Here is a 21,644-nt window from a genome sequence, read left to right as displayed (position 1 = left end):
GGGGAAGAACAGCAAGACTGATATGGTGAGCAACGAAAGTGAAAGGCTGTTCCCATCTCAGACAGATGCAGACTTGAAACAGGCCAGGAGTCACCAACCAGTGACTCCTAAGGTCCTAAGTTCTGAGTTTTCATATATTTATTTTTAAAAAGAAATTGCTTGACAGCCTAGAAAGTTAACGAGGAAAAAGTGCAAATATGTTGCTAAGCAATTTCTGTGAATAGTCAGCCTGACTTCTGCCACCTGTCCATGTTTTTATTTTTTAGCCAATAAGTGAAGCCAGCTGTGATTAGTAAGTTAGGTAACAAGAACTACTTGGGTTCTGAAGAGCTGTTGTTTCCCCTCTCCCTCAGAGCACTCTTCATGCTTATTTTCTAGTAGTCCTTGGAATCTCTGTAATTTGACATTTCTTTTCCCCTAGAAACCATAATGCATCTTTCCTATGGTGAATTCATCTGAGGTCAGGTAATCCCTAGAAGTTGTTTTCTCAAATACTACTACACAACGAATGTGGGTTGAAGAATGCCCTTGTCTCCAAAAGGAAAATCTGAAATCTTTGCAAAGTGGCTTAAGCATGTCTTCTGCTTTGCAGGAGCTAAAGAACACCTACTAAGAATGGCAGAGTCAGGAGTTTGAGTCCCTTTGTGCTTAATGGGCTTTACTCCCAGGTAAGCTGGTATAGGATGGCAGCCTAGGCTTTGGTCTAGGGTTGAAAAATGGGGGGAGGGAGCACTGTTGTGCCTTTAATAGCTTTATGGTAGGCAGAAATTCATCAGGAAATACAATTATAAGAAACTTCACAATTACTGTACTTTCTCTAATCTTGTGTTATGACATGCTCCCATGGCTGCCATTTTGTCACTGGTACCCACAACACTCTCAAAATTTGAAATGTGTCCATTGTTCCAAAATGGCTGATGATCCCTGCCTTGGGCAAACAGGGACCCTAACAAAGGGCCTTAAGGAGAGTACATTTTCATCACTTTTTGTGGCTGTAATATCCTAAGAATGCTCTTTACTCTGAAGCAGAGCCATGTTAAAATGGAAGCGTAAATTATACGCTTCAACATAAATATCAAGACACTGGAGTAGGATAGCAAGGAACTTTTAAAATGTCCTAAGATAAAACCTAATATTACAGTAGACAACACTAATGAAACCCTCCACTTCAGTTCCCAAAACCTCTTCATTATATAAACCTCTGAATATTTGTATAACAAATTATTTCACCAGTGGCGAGACATACCTCACAGACTGTGCAGTGCCACCGTGTTTCCACGTGGTGTTTGCACTCGTTGCAGGTATAAACAAAACGATCCTGGCTCTGAGTATGCAGCTCTACCAGCATGCACATGGTTGACCACATTGCCCTTCGTAGTGAGGAAAACTCAAGGTGTTTGTCTCTAGCAAGGGTGAGGAAGGCATCACGCCCATCCATTAAGTCGCACGGAATGAGTGGGTCAGGTTCAATGATGGGAGGCAGGGAATTGGCTTGAGGACCAGCAATGAGACGGATCACAAAGAATACCTGAAAAAGAGAGTAATGGATTTTAGGCTTTATTCCAAGAGGTTTGATTCATCACCCTTAACTATACAATGCTTTCTGTTCTCTGTCTTTCAGTCTCATTGTGGAGTCTGAAGTAGTCAACATGCTCCGAACATCAGGAACAAGCCACAACTGCTCCGTATTTTGTCAAGTTTACTGCAGGATGGGACCAGCAGCAGCAGCAGCAGCAGCAGCAGCAGCAGCAGCAGCAGCAGCAGCACAATTCTAGCCCCCCTGTACTTCCTTGGCCCAGCGTTGTAGAGAAAAGAGCTGGGCATTAGGCAACAAGTGCCATCAACCTTATTCTCAATGTCTCTGGGCCCCACCCTGCTATACATATCAGGGGCCAGGCCCAGCAGCATCGAGAGTAAGAAGTTAGGGGACAACTAGCTGTCAAATTTGGCCTACAAGGGGTTGGAGAGAGAACAATTTGGCTCTCTGGGCTAGAATGTTTCCCACCCCTGCCCTAAAAGATACCTGAAATAGTAAAACACCTAGTTATAATACTTTTGTGTTATACAAATCAAATTCAGATTATTTGGTTTATAATGCTCCAATCTGTATGTTTAACTTCATTTACCACAACAAAGTCAACCCAAAATCACTTGGCCACAATGCAACCTCAACCTGATTGCATGCCCCAATTGAGCATTTTCTTCAGTGTTTTTTTTTTCCAGGGGGTCCTCAAGGGTATGCAGTACCAGCACCTCTATTGTTGTTAAAAAGTATGGCACTTACTGTAACAACTTCATGGTGAGTACTGGTACCTATTTTTCTAGAAAAAAAGCACTTGTTTTCTTTCACAGTTTTCCCTTACTCTCACATGTGTTTGATAACATGCTCATAGGTTTACAGCATGCCTTATGCTTCATTGTGCCTTAGAATTTGGCAAAAAAGCTCAACTTTCCAATTTACAATACAGACCTTAAAATAGCTATATAGGTTTATTAGATAAGAAAAGATTTTGTTTTTGTATATTATCTAAATACCCAGGAGAAATAAGATTTTAAAAACCTTTTTAACACAAATAGAAACATGTATGCAACTAATTTCCACAATGTTCCACAGAGCATGTATGTGTGCAGTCTGCCGCTCATTTCAATACATTCCCTCAGAAGCCTCACACCACTGGATTAAATTAACCATGCTTCTAACTTGTGTGGCAAATGAAAAGAAGATTATTATTTGGTCATGAAGTTCCCTCAGTCAACATGGAAGTAATAAAGCCCCTACTTTTACAGTCCAAGGATATATTTCACTTGCACTTAGATGCTGCAGCCATTCAGATACTTTAAATATTGTTCTTACCTCCTTATGCTTTTCCATAGTGGCATACAGTTTCTGGGAAAGGTCATTGGAGACATTAGGCATTCCAGGTTTCTTTTTATTACCACGACTCAAGCTGCTCTTATTTTTACTGGTCTTCTTATTATTTTTCTTTTTGGCGTTTTTGCTATCTCCTTTGCTGACCTGCAATGTGAATGAAGAATTGAGTCTAATTTGAAAATGGCAAGACACATTTGGTTCCCAAGAGTAAACAAGCAACCACAAAGAAGTTATTACAACACATCAATTATCCATCAGTCCCAGAAGCAAAGGTGGCAACTTAAGCCAGGTAAGGCACATATTCATGTCTTGATCTTATCACACAAGAGGCAAAAACTATGGCAGCTAAAATGTTCTTCAGGCAATTTTAAGAAGTAATTCCTGAATGAAAACAAAATGTTGTGGGTTGGTTCCTTGTTCCTTTCCGCCAACAAACCTATTAGAAATTAATAAATAATTCTAGAGGGGATTCCTGGGTCCTGGGTCCAGTTCAATATGCCAGTTGTAGATTTTAGGAAATAAAGTGATGAATGACATTTGTTGGGAAAACATGACTTCCTTACATCAGTGCTCTCATTGCTAGTGTTCTCTTCTCTCTTTCGCTCCTCTTCCTCTTGCTCTAGCTCCTTAATGCTCTCTTCTAAAACGTTAGGCCAGAAGTCCCCTTCAAAGTAAGGCAGCTCTTTTGCACTTGTCAGACGGTCTTCTGTTGCCTGCTTAAAAATATCCTGCAACACAAAATGTTTCTCAGTACACATCACATTGATGACAGGAGCAAAAGCAGAAATTCTCATGCAGAAGGCCTCCTAGTCTCTCTTGAACATTAATAATAATAATAATAATAATAATAATAATAATAATAACAACAACAATAATAATAATAATTCGTACCCTGCCCATCTGACTAGGTTGCCCCAACCACTCTGGGACACTTTAATTCTTCAAAGTTGTTTTTCTTCTAGGCTTATTTTTAAAAAATAGTGCTGTTGTTTATGGTGCTAGTTTTTTTCTATCCACCAAATTTGAAATGCTTCATAAGATCCAAATGTTTCTCAGACATTACCTTTTAAGTACTGTTAGCTAAGCAATATTCTAAAAAATATTTCGACATTTTTCTCAAAATAAATTCCTGTTCCAGTATATGTAAGGGGCAAGAACTAAAGGTGATATTTAAACTAATTCACAACCAACCTTGTAATCATGCACTATGCGCTCTGACACAGATTTATCCAGCATCTTTTTGTACCACTCTTGCAGTCGTTTGGGTTTGGGTATCTTTTGGTCAGGAGGATGGCAATGGAAAATATAATCATCACCTTCACTAGGTGGGCAGGCCCATATATGTCCCGTTGTATACCTAATAGGAATTAAAGGGAAAAGTCAATACCATTAGTTCTGTTATTCATTATAGTGTTTCACTGTGTTGCCCACTTCATTGATCCATCTTTTCAGGAGCAAGAGTTTCTTTTACAACCTCCAAGCAGAGCCAAGGTCAGCCTAGAAATATTGCATCTAAGGAGCAATGTATAAATGATGCAGATGACCTCTCCATCCAAGTTAACTGGTCAGACCCAAAACTGCTTAGCTTCAGAAACAGAACTGATTCATATACCTTTAAACTATTCTAAGGGATTCAGAAGCCTGAAGCGGTAGCCAATGGAAAGAGCTTATTGTCCAACTCAACCCACCCAATCTCTGTTTGAAAACAGTTACAGGCTATGCTCAATAATACTTGCAAAACTGGGAGAAATCTGAGTTTTTAATGGTTTTTATTAATATTGTCTTATTGAATTTAGGCTCCTTTTCTTTGGGGATGGAAAAATAGGTCAGATTTAGAATGCTCACCATTCTTTCTAAACTATTTTGCCCTATATACCCTCCCCAACTAGATGCTAGGTATTGATTGATTGATTTATTACGGCCATTGGCCCATATCTAAAACAATACATCAAAGTTTATCCATAAACAATACAATTTAAACAGTTCCAAGTTAAAACACCCCTATAAAACCAATTTTACTTCAATTAAGTAAACTATACACAATAAGCTCCCTCTATGTCAACCGCAATTCAAATCCCTCAGATTTTGGGGGATATGCGTCTTAGTTCTGGCACTTATTGATGGTTCTTAAGTTTGGCTAAGCTGTCAGAGTCATACAGTGATCCATTTCTCCTCTTATGAAATAAGACATTAATCAGGTATCTAGCGACTACAAGGGATCTACTTGAGTCTTCGTCGTTTAATAAGTATATTATTTGGGCTTCCTGAGGTCTGTCAGCAATTCTCGATAAATATGGGGCCAGAAACTTGGACCGTGAAGCCGAATGTAAAGGACAACAGAAGATTATATGATATAACGATTCTATAGATCCACTTTTACAGTCACAGAGGAGTGAGATCTGTCCGTTGGAGAGTCTGTTACCCAACACATTTGATGGGAAAACATTGAATCTAGCCTTTATAAAGGCGTACCTGTGCATCACCACAGATAAGGTAGTTAAATAAGATGGAAGTTTCGTTGGTGGTGTTAAGCCAAGGTTTATCGGCGAACAGGTGCCACCACCTGTCGCAATATTAAATTGTAAATCCATCTCCTCTAATTTGTGAGTTATAATTCTCTTGGCAGAAATTAAATCCAATTTTAGTAGTTCAGATGGAGATAGTCCTAAGGACACAAGTTTCCCATGTATTATTTTTCCCCAAGGGCTAGGGAAGTCGTCTCTCCAGAGACACTGTATCAAGTGGAGATTTGGAAGTTTATGCCATAATGCCAACCAGTAACAGAGGATGCATTTCCATAATGTGGTTTCTAGAGATGTAACATTTAGTTCGAGTCGTATAGCAGTATTGCCTACACACCTGGGTAATTTTAGCAACCTTCTTAGCAGCTGGTTTTGGATTACCTCCAATTGGGTTAGATTAACAAAGGACCCCCATATTGGGATTGCATATGCTATTGTTGCAATCACCTTTGCCTTGAAAACTTTTAACACTGATGGAATATGGAAAGCCCCATCTGAAAAGAAAAAACGCAGTAGCGCAAAGGAAAGGGCTTTAGCTCTATTTAATACATATGCCAGATGGACCTTCCAGCCCATGTTGTGTTGGAGAAGGACTCCCAAGTAGATGCTAGGTAGTTCTTTGTCCCTTCCATTTATCTATAATTCCTTGTGCAACTGCTGCACAACAGCCTTGTAAGGCAGACCAGTTGCACCTGAACTATCTGGTAATCACTGCCAGCACCACTCCCTTTCAATACTTACGACAGATGGGAGGAGATTCTGGGGTGCTCAAGGAAATGCTAGGTCCTGAAGTCAAATTGTTCAGAATCTACTGCCTATGCTTCTTCCCCTTGAAGCAACTTGACCAATATTTCTTGCTGCTTTATCAGCCAATTTCTACTTTAACTTTTGCTTGTGTGCCCATTTCTACCATTATAGTTACAATTTAATGGCAGAATGCACTCTTTCCCCAGTCTTCTACAGCTTATCTTCTCAACAACCAAGATGTGGTGGTCAGCAGCTTATAAATCTGTGTCAGTTTATTTTGGGTAGCCAACTTCTATCTGCTTCATTTGATAGCAAAGAACATTTAAGTAGAGAAAAGGGTTACTTTACCCAGGCAAGAATTATGTAGCAACTATGATTAAAAAAAGCAGAGAGAAACATCAAAACCCCATTGATACAGATCTTAAACTGTCCCTTTGCTTAGATTTCAAAATTTGTATAATCAGACACCTTTTTCACAACAGAGATATTTGTGGGACCTCTTTTTATAAGCATATCACTAATTATTCTACATTTTCTTCAAATCCATCCCACTTCCTCTGGCTTATTTCACTTTGTCATTTACTTAGTTTTGTCTACAATTTGGTTAAATTAATTCAGGTTAATCTAGTTAAATGAGACCTCTCACATCATGCTGGTTTTATTTATTTTCAATCAATCCACCCTGGTTTCATTTCTCTCCCCCCTCCAGACACATTATCTCCTGAAGCACCTCATGCGTCAAAATCTCTACTCAGTGCTGGTGACTATCACTACATAAAATGAGACAAAGGCTCTGCCCTCAGATATACAAACTTTTAAAAAGAGACATTAAAGAAAATAATTCAGGGAAAAGGTAGAGACGGAAAAGAAGTTTTACGCCATAGGTGGGTTATTTGAAAGCAATTACAAGAGATTTTCACATCACTGATCAATACAATAATAGAAGACAACATTTAAGACTATTTTTATTTTTGTAAGTCAGCACTGCAGGAATTGTTTTCCTTTACAAACACTCAGATCAGACTTGTCAAGCTGGAACTTCTCTATATACTGACTTCTGCCCATACATTGAAGGGACCTAAAATGTACTGTACGGTTGCCACAAGCAACCTAACTGTATATTCTTGCTCATTAAGGTTAATTACTAATTTGGGCACATCTATACCCACAATTTACTTCTGAAGATCTATCATTTTCAATCATTTGGGATAGTATGGAGTTTACTGCAAAAGAACAGAAAGCTTACCCCAACTTTTTAACGTATTCTAGGTATCCTATTAGGATTTCATGATATACAGCAGTCCTCAGGCATTTGGGGCGGAAGAAGTGAACACTGTCAAGGTAAGATATGTATACTCTCCTAGATAAAGAACAGAGAACATTCATAAATCCAGGCCATAACCAGAAACATTATTCAAATACCTCACCATTCCATTACATTTGAGTAATTTGTCTTCCTTCACATTTTTGTTTTGTTTACATAGCTATCTCAATTACATTGCCATTTCCCTGCCCAAACTTTTTCTCTATTTGCAATGTAATATTCTATACTTTGGGTCACCAACATGGCACCTGTGGGCACCATGGTGTCCTCAGTGACACCCCCTTAGTGGCCACCAATACCTCTTGCCCTTCAGTTCTAATGTTTCTTTAAATGAGCTTTTGGGGGGCTTGCTTGTCTTGTATTTGTTCTGGGGAAGGTTGCCTATTTTAGAGGGTATGTTAACTGCTTTTTTAATCTGATATTTGTTATCAGAGATGTATAGGTGTTTTGTCTGTTGGGGGGGTATTCTGAGCATCACTATTTTCTTCTCTGAAACTTATATCTTGGGATGCCCATGAGAGTTTTAGATCTCCAAAGGTGGCCTTAAAACTCCAAAAGTTGGGGGCCCTTGTTTTATATTTTATTTTACAGCACTCATCTCTGGAAGAAACTAATGTCAGAAAGGTTCAGTCACAATGTCAAACCTTGGTTTGGTGCTACTAGAATGAACCTTCAAGAAGCTTTAGGCTTGCATGCTGTGATTTTATGTGAACTGGAAAACTAAGATTTGTCTTTGGCCAGAAAACGGGATCAAACTTTTGTTTCCAATACTGGCCCACAGGTGAAGTACTAACCATAGTTTGACAGTTCGGACAAAATGACTAACTCTGACTTGCCTCAGACCAGAAAGGGAACTGTCCTGTGCAATGGAAGGCAAAAAGTGAACATACAAGTCAAAAGCTCCTTGAAGGTTTGTACTTATAGACTTGCGTCCGGACGACAAAAAGTGAGGCCGGAAGGCTGGCGCCGCAGCAATTTAGGCTGCTAAACACCCCCCCTCGCAGGCACCTGGCTGGGTGCCTGCCCGTGGGCGTCAGCCAGGTAAGTGGGAGGCAGGGGGCTAACGCCTCCTGCTTGAGGGGGAGCCCGGCTCCCGACCACAACCACTCCTCTCTCTTGCAGGAGGAGAGTCTTTATAGTATCAGATCACAGTTGATATTTAAACCAATCCTGCAAACTTGTTGGGCTAGATCTCTCTCTGGCATGCAAGCCTCAAACGTTGGATGTTCTCAAGTGTTTTGTAAGGCAGGTCTATTACAGTAACAAACATATATAGTCTCATTAACAATGCAGCATAATAAATAGAAATAATGTCAGGAGAAAAAAATGTAGTACTGGTTTACATGGTGCCACTTCTAAGAAGTATTAACATCTCTCAAATACCGAATACTTAGCTTGCATTAAAACTTTAGGCATTACTTGACCTCTATAAATAGGTCACTCATAGGCTACTTTCCCCCTTTCTAGAGATATGGGCACATTATGTGGCTAGCACAATGGTCTCAGGATACATCTCCCAACAGTTATTGCAATAGTTTAACAATCCATCCCCAAGTAGAAGACCAATATGAGCAGATGAGCTTATTCATTTAATTCTGTAGAAAATACTGAATTTAAGGGAAAAACATTATTATTATTATTATTATTATTATTATTATTATTATTATTATTACATATAAAAGATAAACAAGCTTCAACAATTATGCTTGCCATGGGGAGTGCCATGGGGAGTCTTCTGCCAACTCTGATGCTCCAAAGATGGGTGGAGATTGTCCCCTGGAAGCATTCTGATGATCCCTGCCCCTCTCCCCAGTTCTAAGGTTAGGAAGAAGGTGTGGGATGGTTATCATCTTCATTGCTCCAAGCCCCCACTTTGAACATATGGGCTTAAAACCAACACCAATCTGCTTTGAGGGCTTCTTCAGTGGCTGCTCAATGGTGACACTCCCTCTCTCCCATAGAAGGGGGACAGTCTTTGGCCATTACTTTGAGTTCCTTTGTTGAGCACTGGTGAAGCCAGAATGGTCCTGGCCTGCCTTTCCCACAGGACTTCTTTTGCTGCTAAGTGGAGGCGATTGCCTCCATCAAGCCACGGGGGGATGGGACAGGGTGGGAAGAGCAAACCTGGCAACCACAATTTTTGGCTTGGCTAGCAAAGCTAGCCAAAAACCAGAAAACCTTAAAGATAAAAACTTTCCAGTTGCTTCTATGAAGTAAACACATTTTTTTGGGGGGGGGGGGAATCAACCAGCAGAAAGGAAAGTCAGAGATGGAGCAGGAGTAGAGGGTAACTGTAGACATTTACAACAAATCTTGCAGTTTGATTTGGGGCAAATAATTCAACCTCTCTTAAACCTTCAAAATGGCATATCTAGCAACAATCCAAACATAACTACCATCAAAATAATAAAACTTCATCAGTGTATTTCTTTACCTCTGATTGGGTTGAGGGCAATCTGATCCATACTCCTGAACATGCATACCAAAAAAGCACAAATCGACACCATCAATCTCCTCAAAAGCAAAGAGGGCTTTTGTTCGATAAGGGAACTGTTCTGCCATCTCTCCACTATCTACAAACCTGCAAAATGTAAAGACATAATTTAAAGGCATTCTTTGAAGACAAGCATGACAGAATAAAGGTAACAGAAATTCTAGTCATGTGGTACAGTTTCAAAAATGCAGATATCGTACCCAAAATAAAAATTAGTAACTTCTGCTATTTATTTTATAATGGATTTGTTTTAATTGCCTTGTTCTGTTGTAGTTTAACCTTAATGATGAAAACAGCTTTAAATGTCTTGATAGCATAACCGCATGTCTAATTAATAAACTGCACAAAACCTAAATGAGCACACCGGTAAGTATGGAGAGAATTAGAGCCATCTCTGATAAGAATTAAACAATAAGAGATGCCTGTTCAGTCTCCTTAATGTGATTAATTTACTACCCTTCATTTCCTAGTCTTTCCCAACATCTCCCACATACCTTTTCTCCTCACCCTTACAATACATTGTGTGAAATCTAAGTAACAAGATATGCAACCAACAGTGAATGTCCTAATTGTTATAATCATTCATACTATAATAGCAGCATTAAAAACACTTCACAATATGACATTCCATGGGGAATGTGGGGAAGCGAGGAAATATCTTAACATTAGAAGAGATCTGACCACCTTAGCCTGCAAATGAAAACTTAGCAGTTCAGGGTATCTACAGCCTACTGAAATATTATGTTTTACTCCTTAAATTTTATTTTTTAGCTATAAATTATGAAAAGCCAATACTCTATTTAATCCCTATGATCAACATTTTTGAATTAATTCACCTTACTTTAAAAAAAACTGTTATAATGGGAAAGTCATAGAAATAACAGTTTGAAACTCATAAATGTGAGATACGATTGATGGCAAAGATATTGCCAAGTGCTCTTTGATTACGAAAATGATATATTATGCATTGCTTTAACACACATAGTAACTGTGCAACTAGAGGATTCATAAGGAAACATAACTCAAAGACTTGAGGAAAAACATACCTTGCTTTCATCCCTGGCTTTACCTCTACAGTTTTCTCTGAAGTATGAACCACCCTAACTATGACTTCGCCTGACTCAGGGTGATTCTGTCTTCTCAGGAACTCATTCACTCTGTTCTCTAAGAATGTACCAAGTCTTGTGGCTGGTAACCCTGTATAAAACAAAGAACTCTCAGCATACTATTACAGTAAACATCAACACCAAAATCGCCTAATATAAATAGGTATAGCTTTACCTTGAGACCCACTGATTAAAATTTGCACGCTTTTGCCCTTGATGTTAATCTAAAACTTTTGCCTATTAATCTACCAACTGAATGATGTAGAACTGAACTAACCTGCTAACAGTTTTCAATAAAGCTAGTAATTAACATCTGCATAATGTTCTCCCCAAGAAAAGAGGATAGCATCAGGCATATATATCGCCTAAATGAAGACAATGGAATTCATCTAGAAACATGATTCCAGTACTTTTTGACCATATGCTTGTCATGATGTCCCTAGCAGGGCACTAGAGCTCTTTTAAGATCTATCTCCAGCATCTTAAACTGTCCACCATACTAGCAAGATTGTTCCTGAATGGACTACTTAGGAAAAAGTTATCTGTGTATAGCTCACTAAAAGCACTGCATGCAGCAGCATAGAAAAAAGGCAAACAGTATTGGGAATGATTAGGAAAGAAACTGGAAATCAAATAGCATGCACAATACAACACCCCCACCCCCACCCCAATTCTCAAGCAATGATCCCAATAAATCCAGGAAGCTTTAATTATGGGGGAAAAGCAAACAGATGTTGAGACTTTAAGTATCAGGCTCATATAGTGGCTTGGTTTCCATTTTAGGATAATGGGGAAAACTCCAAATGTTTGGCTGCAAGTTAATGTCTTCCATATTTCAAGGATGTGCAGAGATCTGGGCCTCCTAATTGCACCTTGTCAGCGCAAGTTACCAGGCGGTTACTGATAGGCAAGGACTTCTATACTTGCCTAATTTCTTATTATAAAAATGACCAAAGATTCAAAATTACACCTTAAAGGCAGAGTAACGTTAGGATCATGTTCCTGATAGAGGAATATTGTCAGTACCCAAATGGAACTGATCTGGTCAATAGACTACCTCAAGTTAATTTCTGTGGCTCAGTGAAAAAAACAGCATGTAATAACAACAGTTCTCAACATATCACTTAGCTATAGGATCTTCTGAAATTAGTAAGATTTATTTCCTAATCGGTAAGTGAGCATCAAGTGGATGCTCTGACCCCTGAAATGCATCTTGCTGGGTCCATGAGACCTTTTCAGGTTCTGTGTCCAGCCTCTGGAACTCCCTGCCAAGGGAAACTCTTCTTTTTATGAAGGCTCTTGGACTTTAGAGTTTTAATTTTGCTAAAAAGTTATAAGTGGGCAATTGGGACTGTCATTTTAACTTGCTATTTTATTTTTGTTGTACTTGAAATTCTCTATTGTATTGATTTTTAATGTTGTTGTTAGCCATCTTAAAGAAAGACAGGATTAAAATGCTTTAAATAAAGCAACCAAAGGGCTGAGGAAGACAAGGCGTATCTTCACTTACTTCGAGCACAAAATTTATTTTCTCTCCGGGTTCGCCCAGTTTTCTTTAGGCAACCATCACAAACAAAGCTGAAATAGAAATGGGGAAAAAAGAAATTCAAAATATATTCTTAACAAAAAGGTGAATAATCTCCACAAAAATATTCTTTGATATTTTCTAACATCCTGATATCCAGTACTTATTTCAACCATTATTTCTTTTTTTAAAAAAGGATAGCATATTGGATTTGATCAATGTTTTAGTATGTATCAACAATAAATTAGGAAATCACTAAAAGGTTTTATTGCCAAAAATATGTTTTATCAATTAACTTCCCTTTTCCGGTTTAAGATGAGCACTAATTTTAAGCTGATCCAGTGATTAATGTACACTATACTACCACTTCAGCTATTTCCCTACAGCACTTTCTTCAAAGGAGAGCATAAATCCCAACTAGGACAATATACTGGAAGGACAGAATGGAGAATGCTGTGGAGAATGTTAGCCTGCCTTCTGAAATACTGCATCATGGACCATATAAATGATGCTCTCTGTGCATTCTGTGATCTGTGGCAGCAGTAGTAAGGTTATTGGAACTAGAAAATCAAGGTTCCTGGGATCTGAGTTGTAGAAAGCCCCTCTAAAGGCAGCATTGATATTACATAGGAGCATGTTAACAAATGTCTATTAAGAGGGCAAGTTTATCAACTGACTTGAAAATAGCAACTTAATGGCAAGCGTTTTAGAAAAACAATTTTAAACTGGCATGGTTGCTGTTTTAAATTAGACCACCAGCACTCTTGCCAGATAGAACTGTAGTCATTTTGTCATTTTTTTAATTGTACACAAAAAGCACATCATCAACAAATTACCATCTTTGTAAGAAAAAAGGAAAGAAAAAGCAGGAAGCAACCCACCCAGATGGCCAGATTGTCTCATTGTGAAGCACACAAATCTGATGCATTTTTCTTCCACATTCTATACATTCAACAAACCTGGAAGAGAGAATCAAAGTATAAGCAACACAGGAAGTTGTTGAAGATAACTGATTTAGAAAAAATGTGTTGGAACTGAAGATTATGTAGCCCAAGTACAAAATATTCAGAACTGTACAATTTCAAACCTGTTGATCTGCTGTACATGTATCTTTTCTCAGCAACAGTCTAGTGTACTATGCCCAAATGCAAACCACTGCTCCCCATATGGTCTACATTGATTTTAGTTATGCATTATATAGCTTCTCTTTTCTTACATTCCACTACTAAAATAATTCACAGCAACTAAGATTCCTGTACATCTAAGTCTGAAGGCAGAACTAGGTACATGACAAAGCACAGTTAAATGTTTACAAAGAGGATTGGGAGGCTTTTGAAAAAGTGAAGTCAATGTTTTATACTTCAAAACAAATATATTCAATATAACTTTGTAATATTGACTAAAGTAATCAAAGGCTTTTCTACCCCAAACTCAGATTATGTGGCTATACTTAGGCAGGCAAATATTTGCTTTCTTAAGGTACAACAGATCATCAATATTGCAGGTGATAAACTAAGAGAATAATGCTAAAGCCTTCCACTCACCCCTCCCACCCCCCTGCAAAAATAAATCAATGAATAAATGGTGAAAAAAACTTTATTTCATTTTTTAAATGACAAGTGATTTGAGCTGCTCAAGCATGACTTACTGTTCAGGGTCCAGTGTATCATTTTTCCTTTTAGAAAACTGGTCTTTATTTATTGTGCTGAGGAGACAAATTGATAATCACAGTTGTAACAAAAATACGTAGCTGCTCATAATAATAATAAATCTGCCTATCACCTACAGGAAACCCTGCTACACAGCCCAATAGAACTCCATATGCATTCTGCTTCTTAAGAATTAAAAATTTTGAGAGGAAGGAAAACTACAGGTGAATTCAAATATCTAGGGCAATGTAGTGGCTACTTTAAAGGTTTTAAGACACCGGAGTTGCCATTCATAATCTGTGACCACACACTTAAGCACTCCTCCCCCTCTGCAAATGCTTAAAAATCCAGAAAGTCTTAGGGCTTAGCAGTGTCATCAGAAGCTACAGATAATTTCTTCCTCACTAGGTACAGGAACCATGCAGTCACCATGCAGCTTCTAACCATCCAAATTCAACCCTCCATCACAGATTGGGGAGCAGACAAGCACAAAGAGGCTACTAGGAAGTACAGAACGTACTATTTAAACACATTCTACAGTTTGACGTATTATGAAACCCCATTTTATAAAACACATCATCTTTAAAGCCTGACAGTTATTAATATACAACTTATGACTAGCTTTTGGGTTAGTGAGACCTCCTTATCTTCTCTCAACTGTAATACTTGCTTTTACTATGATAGCCTGGACATAGTTTTCTACCCTGTGGAAATTTCAGAGTTTGACTACTGTTATATGTTGTATATGGTATGGGGTTGCTTTTAAAATTGGTTCAGAAACTTCATCTGGTTCCAAACACAACCGATAAACTGTTAAGCAGGACACACTAGTTTCAGCACCTCTGCAGTATTAATAGTTCTACAAAGTTACCCAATATTTCAAAGTTCAATGCAAATGTCATTTTTATACCTTTAAAGCCCTGAACAGCTTGATACTAGAATACTTAAGAAGGACCATCTTTTCTTATATGCACCAGCCCACCTTCCAACACCCTTTTCCAGGTGCCCTCAACTCTTTTAGTGAGAGCATCTATTCAGTGATGGTGCTCTGTATTTGAATAGTCTCTCTAGACATAAATATGGCAGTTACTTCTACCTTGATTCAGCTCAATTTCCTTTTTACCAAGGCTTTTAATCAAATTGCTGCTGCAATCTGATCTATTATTTTAGTGACTGTCATATTCCCCCCCCCCCCCTGCTGCTTATTTGGGTTTATTGTTACCAGACAGGTAGTAGCCATGTTAGTCTGTTACAGCAAAATTAACAGGGTCTTGTGGCATCTTAAAGACCAACACATTTTATTATGGCATGTGCTTTCACGGACTAGAGCTTACCTTATCAGATACATGATTTTGTTTATCGCAATGTTGCTAGCTATTTCATTCTTTTCTACTATGGTAAGCTGTTCCAAAGAGGCTTTGTTGAAAAGCACCCTTTTAGAACAATATCAAACTAATTAAATTAGGTTAGGAAATTATTGTTAATAACTTTTGTAGCACGTGCTTTTGTAACTTCTACCACTGAACTACTGCAGTGTGCTGTCTATAAAGCTGCTTTAGAATTTTTTTCAGAAGTTGATCCAGAATGTAGCAGACTTTTGCTGGCCATAAGAATTATGCTACACTTAATAGGATCGATTACTGGTTTGCTTCCAACCACAAACTCAAATTTCTGGTTTCAGCTTTTAAGGCTTTACCTGATCTGGGCCCTCATAACATGAAGGAATATCATAGGTACCCCACATGGAACTGAAATTTTGGGAACAGCATTTGCTATTTTAATGCCCATTCATCCAGTTTGGATTCTTTTGGAGCTCCTCACAATACTCTTTTGGTTTTACCACCTTAACAATTCAGTATCATCAGTAAAACTGGCTGATACACTCCTCGTGCTTAATTTCAGGTGATTTATGAACAAGTTAAAAAGCACCAGTACTAACCCAAATTCTTAGGGACCCCACTTCTCAAATCCCTTCATTATAAGTTGTTGATGTTGTTCTTTTTTACTATGTATTTTGTGGTTTTTATATTGTAATTTAATGTTGTGAACTAACTGCCCTGAGATCTGTGGATGAAGGGCAGTATACAAAATGAATAAATGTCAAGTTTGGGGAAGAACAGGGGAGTGGCAATTGTTTGTATTATTTTTTTTGTGGGGGAGAGGTATTCTGCCTGCTTTGGTGTGTGTGTATCTAAGCATTACCTGTTAACCTTCTGTGATGTTTATTTAACAAAGTTTATATACCGTACTGCTTAATTGTAATAAACCTCTAAGTGGTTTACAAGACATAAGTTAATGTAATGTCAACAAAAAAAGTTACAATAGGTATTTTAAAATGTTCAAAGATCAAATGTGCATATAATGAGGTAAGGTGATCTCACAAGTAAATGGATCCCAAGTTGTTGAGGGCTTTGTATTAAGATATCAATAGTAACGCCTTGAACTTGGCCTGGATATGAAAGGATATTTTGTAGTGCCTACAACAGTTTCTCAGATTTCAAAGAGTGCTCTTGGACTAGAGGAAAAATCTGGACGTCTAGGATGTTCTTGGTGGTGATGTTCCAGTTATGAAATTGTTGCCTAGAGAAGCTTTTCCTGGCTAGCTCCCTTTCACCTTTTGAAGGGTAGGAAACTTCCCTTTTCTGGAAGACATTTGCTGCCTCAGAATCCAACCAGACTAAAAATTATGTCTCTTGAGATCCAGTGTATTTTAGCATTAAAAATGTATTTAAAAGCATTTTAGGGCACTTCTCCAAAAATGTACTACATATTTTCTCCTGTAGGTAAGATTAGTGGTGGACAAGACTGAAGACTACGTTTTTAGCTAAGTCTCCTTCCAAGCGCTTCTTGTTTAATCCTCGGCATTAGGCTCTTTCCTGCTTCCCAAACCTTCCCTGTTTATATATTTTCACATATAACCAGAATCCATCAGGCAAAGGACCTCCACTTACTGCAATTAAGTAATCTATTTCACATATTATGGAACTATCAGAACAACATTACAAATATTGAAGTAGAAGCAAGGGAGCCTTACACATTGACCCAGTCCAGATTTCACGACAAGTCACACATCAGCATGACAAGAGTGAGACACAAGCCTTGAGCTTGTGCACTCCCCCCTCCTGAGAGTTCCAATGGTTCCACTTCTGGGTTAGATTAACCGCAACACCATGTCATCTGAACTTAACTTAAACTGTGGCTAGCATTAACTATGGGTTGTTTGAAACAAGCATGCTTCATAACACAAGGTTTGAAGTTGAGTTGTTGCAAGTCATAGTTACGGTTAGTCACAGTTTAGGGTTTGGACAACATGCAGTTCTCATCTCATCCTTGCAGCTGTGCCTAAGGAGAAGAGGATGTGGCGTTCAAATATGGCCAATATGTAAAGACACATAAATATTCTAAGTGTCAGAACATGGTTGCAACCTCCAGCAAACAATTCCTATAAACACTCTGCTCCAACATAACCCTATTTAGAGCAGGAAAATCTGTCACCCGTGTTTTCAAATTTAGGCCTACTTTCAGTTAGGTACCTGCCTGAACAATTCCTTACTGGATCTCCTGCTCAACAGATTAAAGGTAGTCATTGTGTGTATGTGTGTGCATGCACATGCACAAAATAGTTAAAAGTTAAAGCAAGCTGTGAAGTCTCTTTTCTACAAGCAGAAACAACAAAAAATTTTGCAGGCTCAGGTGGGATTGGAATTCTTAAACATTAGGTCGTTATTAAATCTAGCATATAAACTGGAAGAATGCTTCTACTTTTCAAAAGTGGTTTTTCATATTCTCACCAAAATATGTGTTTTAAAAGCTAAAGCTCATTCTGAAACATAAGGTTTGTCTAGTTTTCAAATAATATTCCTGTCCTCTGTTCCTCCCATAATTAATTGCACAAGGCCTCAGCATCAAATAAGGAATTTTACCATAAATTTGATGTCAATTGTTTAATAGTATTTAGAGTATGAGATTGACTAATGCTATGATAAATGTTGTTAAGAAATTTAAACATAATTAGAAAGGAGATAGCTACTCACGTTTGAGGCTGTGATGGGTCGTCCCCCAAAGAAACGCTCTCTCCTTGGATTTCATTGAAGCACTTCTCGCAGAAATGATACCTGTCGGCAAGAAGGCCATATTTGGGTGAACTGTTCCGTCCACACAACACAGCCCAAGCCAAGCAACGGAGCCACCAATCACAGCAGGCCAAGGAGGGGGGCGGGAGCAGAGAGCAGGTCATCAACGGCGACAGGGACATTCAATGATGAAGATTTATGGGACCCAGAGTTTGTGTTTGGTTTTGTTTTTTTGTTTGGGTTGGTTTTTTTGCAATCAAAGCCAAGTGCAGACAACGACAAGCATGAAGGAGAAATAAAAAAACAACACACACACACGAACAAAGAAATAGGGATTTGCAGGACGGAAAACAAAAACACAGAAGCAAGACAGGACAACACAAAGCAGAAAGCCAAGGCAAAGCACAGATTAGCATTAAATCTCTCAAATGGGATCACAAGCAGCAAATTATAGCAAATAAAAAGAGTATTCCATTTTAGTATGCCCATGCCCTCCTCATTTCAATAATCAATGCTACAATAAAGCAGAGAATCAAAATGAAGAAAGGGTAAGAGCAATTGCTGCTCTGACATCTGCATCAGGGTAGCAACTCTTTTCACAAGAACATCTGCCAGGAGAGGGCTGGAAAGGGGTGAAAACAATCCATCTTGAGAATGCTCAAATGTTGACAGGCCAGTCCTTCCCCTCAAAACATTTTTTGTTTGCAACATCTGTTTAAAGCAGCAGTAACCATCCCCAAAACAATTTCTATGTAATTGTTCATGATCTGCCAAAATGACAGGTGCTTTAAGGCATCTGACAATCAGATATGCATATGTATGTTCTTAATATGTGACGTACTGATGTCCCATGCCTCCAAATTGATGTATAATTGACATATTAAAAGGATTCCATCTTCATCTAAATTAATGTTGAATGCTTTACTCAAGATGTTTTTTTACCCTCAAGAGTGCACAGAAACTGCAGCCTTTCCATTGCTAAGCAAGTTAATTTGAGTGCAAACATACAACAAAAAGAAACAAAAACAAAAAACAAAACTGTGACAGTATTATAAAGCAAAGCAAAACCAACACTAGAGGAAATGTAATTGCTAAGGAACGGATCACTTCTTCACCACCTATGTTTCCTATCTATAACAGGTTAGTTTATTTATTACACTGATACAATGACAAACATTGATTTGGACATTCAAAAGACCAGTGTCCAAAGAACCACTTAGTGTTATCTGCTGGGGGGGGGGGGGGCTTTGCCTTGCATGTTTTGGACAGCAACCTTCCATTCCACATTGATTTTGAAACTCCTCTTAATTTCAAAAGCTGTGATATGGCATGACAGTCTGCTGATTAAAGGTAAAAAAATCCAGTAGCAATGTCCTAGCCCATGTACACACCTACAGCAGTTCTTTGGATCCCAGCTCATATGTATACATATGATGATTTCAAGTGGGCATTTGTGATAAAAATGACTTATGGCATGAAGCTGTAAAGTTATAGAAATAAATGAAAGCTTAGCTTTAGATTTGTTAAAGAACTAGTTATCTACTTCAGCAACCCACCCAAAGCATGATTTGCAGCAATACTCCTGACAAAAAACGTGAAAAAGTTGTGTTCTCAGTTTTGCTTTCTCCCTTAAAAGAGCTCCAAACACAGCTTTTCCTATCAGATGTTTTCCGACCCCAAAGCAGAACATAGAGCCGTGCTATCACAGAAAGCAAGTCTTCAGAAAGATTGCCATCATTATGCAGGTGGTAAAATTAAGATGCACGGTGATGCTTATTTAATCAAACAACTCCAGAGTTCACTCCTCAGTTAATTTCCACTTCAGAAAAGAGCTATCGAGAACAAACTGAAGGCTGCAGATCCAATGGAGTACAGAGAAGTTGCTGGTTTACTGAAATTCCCATAAAAGATGCTGGACCAGGTACATCTTGGTCTGATGCAGTGCAAGATTTAGCTTCTTAAACAAGAGTACATACTCAGGAACACTTGACAGTTATGCCTCAATAGTTAAGAGATCCCAAGCACACAAACAGGAGTGCTGCTACCATAGAAATTCTAGCTGAGCGTGAGAGACTGTAAGAGGCAGAGTGAAGTCAGCCCCTCTCTGACCTTGCAGGCACCCTGCTTTTCACGCGGCTCAAACAAAACACAGCTTTACAACTACAGCTTTGGTTGAAATAACTGATCTAAAACAGGAAATATGTCTCCCTTAGGACAAGACTGAATGTTAAATGCAGTGAACTCAAGATGCAAACATGCATGCTTTTCTGTGCACTGTTTCATACAGAGGAAAAAATGATGGTTTTACTGCAAAAGCTTTGAACTTATCTAAAGCATATGGAGAGTTTATATTAACAACCTAATTTCTGAAACAGGAAGTAAAAGTCAATTGATGCAACAAGGCACTTGGCTTGCAAGGGAAGTAATCTGCTGAGAATGCTACAAATATAAGTGCATGCCAGCCTATATCTAATATAATTTTTCACAGCAGGTGCAATGCTGTACCCAAGCATTTTCTTACCTGTTTTGGTAACTGTAATATGTAGCATCTCGTGGGATTGTGCATAACTGTTTGCCATAGCAACATAAAGTCTGTGGTGAAAACTCCAACTGAAAAGAGAGGGGAACGCAGGTTGCTTACAGGTATCCAAGAAATAAGACACTTTAAAGCAAAGTTTTAAAAGCTGCTACTACATTGGTAATCCAAAAGCAGTGAATGCGCAGATCCCACCAAATGTACACTATTTCCAGAGGGCAGGCTGGGCTCCAAATTTTCCTAATGGATAAGCTCTAGAAGGTTCCAGACACTGTCCTGAAGAGGCAGAAAGCCCATACTTGGGATTGCACAGAAACCTCAGGTTTTTGTTTATAAGTATTCATGAAGTATTATTCATGAATAAGTATTCATGAAGTAGTGGAAGTTCAATATCAACACTGTCCGCCCCTCCCCAAGCTCCTAGAATCAGAGCACAACCTACAAATGTTGTGGTGCTAATGATGATTCCTGTACAACATAACATTTATTAGGCAGTAGTTTTATCCATTTGGAAAGCTGTTTACCCCAAAGAAAACCTTGCCATCAAAATATTTTGTACACAACTACATGTAGGGGTAGACCAGGGACAATAAACTTCTTAGCCTTGGAGGACCATCTGCTTTATTGCTTACATGCAGTAGGAAAACAATTGAATGTTGTATTTAATGATGCACATTAAGACTCTGGAGTAAGTACGGAACACAATTTAAGACAATCCTAAAATAGTTCACCATACTTGATTTCTATATTAGCATTCAAAACAGACTTAAGGGATCCTTAAAATTAGACATTGAAG

At 38.4% G+C, this 21,644-nt stretch overlaps 2 protein-coding genes and 1 long non-coding RNA gene across 3 annotated transcripts in view; 1 reads left to right on the top strand and 2 right to left on the bottom strand.

The window, feature by feature from the left end:
• LOC310826659 (leucine-rich repeat transmembrane protein FLRT3-like) overlaps positions 1 to 20,464 on the bottom strand; it is a 91,384-nt gene extending 70,920 nt beyond the window's left edge. Inside the window, exon 1 of the mRNA XM_083701792.1 lies at positions 20,461 to 20,464. The gene's annotated coding sequence lies outside the window, so the exon portion shown is untranslated. The remainder of the gene's footprint in view (positions 1 to 20,460) is intronic.
• EP300 (EP300 lysine acetyltransferase) overlaps positions 1 to 21,644 on the bottom strand; it is a 79,462-nt gene that overhangs the window by 3,596 nt on the left and 54,222 nt on the right. The window contains exons 19-30 of the mRNA XM_083701747.1: positions 20,834 to 20,922; positions 18,274 to 18,354; positions 14,239 to 14,295; positions 13,472 to 13,549; positions 12,576 to 12,643; positions 11,006 to 11,156; positions 9,900 to 10,046; positions 7,388 to 7,501; positions 4,064 to 4,229; positions 3,436 to 3,600; positions 2,855 to 3,016; positions 1,247 to 1,528 (exon numbers count right to left, since the gene is read on the bottom strand). Coding sequence (XP_083557873.1) covers positions 1,247 to 1,528; positions 2,855 to 3,016; positions 3,436 to 3,600; positions 4,064 to 4,229; positions 7,388 to 7,501; positions 9,900 to 10,046; positions 11,006 to 11,156; positions 12,576 to 12,643; positions 13,472 to 13,549; positions 14,239 to 14,295; positions 18,274 to 18,354; positions 20,834 to 20,922 — 1,560 coding nt within the window. The remainder of the gene's footprint in view (positions 1 to 1,246; positions 1,529 to 2,854; positions 3,017 to 3,435; positions 3,601 to 4,063; positions 4,230 to 7,387; positions 7,502 to 9,899; positions 10,047 to 11,005; positions 11,157 to 12,575; positions 12,644 to 13,471; positions 13,550 to 14,238; positions 14,296 to 18,273; positions 18,355 to 20,833; positions 20,923 to 21,644) is intronic.
• LOC310826669 lies at positions 984 to 9,884 on the top strand. Its single transcript, XR_014555918.1, has 3 exons — positions 984 to 4,768; positions 6,006 to 8,395; positions 8,611 to 9,884. It is a non-coding gene; the product is annotated as an uncharacterized lncRNA (long non-coding RNA).

Source organism: Podarcis gaigeae, assembly GCF_964106915.1.
Source record: "Podarcis gaigeae genome assembly, chromosome: 10".
NCBI classification, from domain to species: domain Eukaryota; kingdom Metazoa; phylum Chordata; class Lepidosauria; order Squamata; family Lacertidae; genus Podarcis; species Podarcis gaigeae.
The sequence above is the reverse complement of the archived record's forward strand: the minus strand, read 5'-3'. Positions and strand labels throughout refer to the sequence as shown.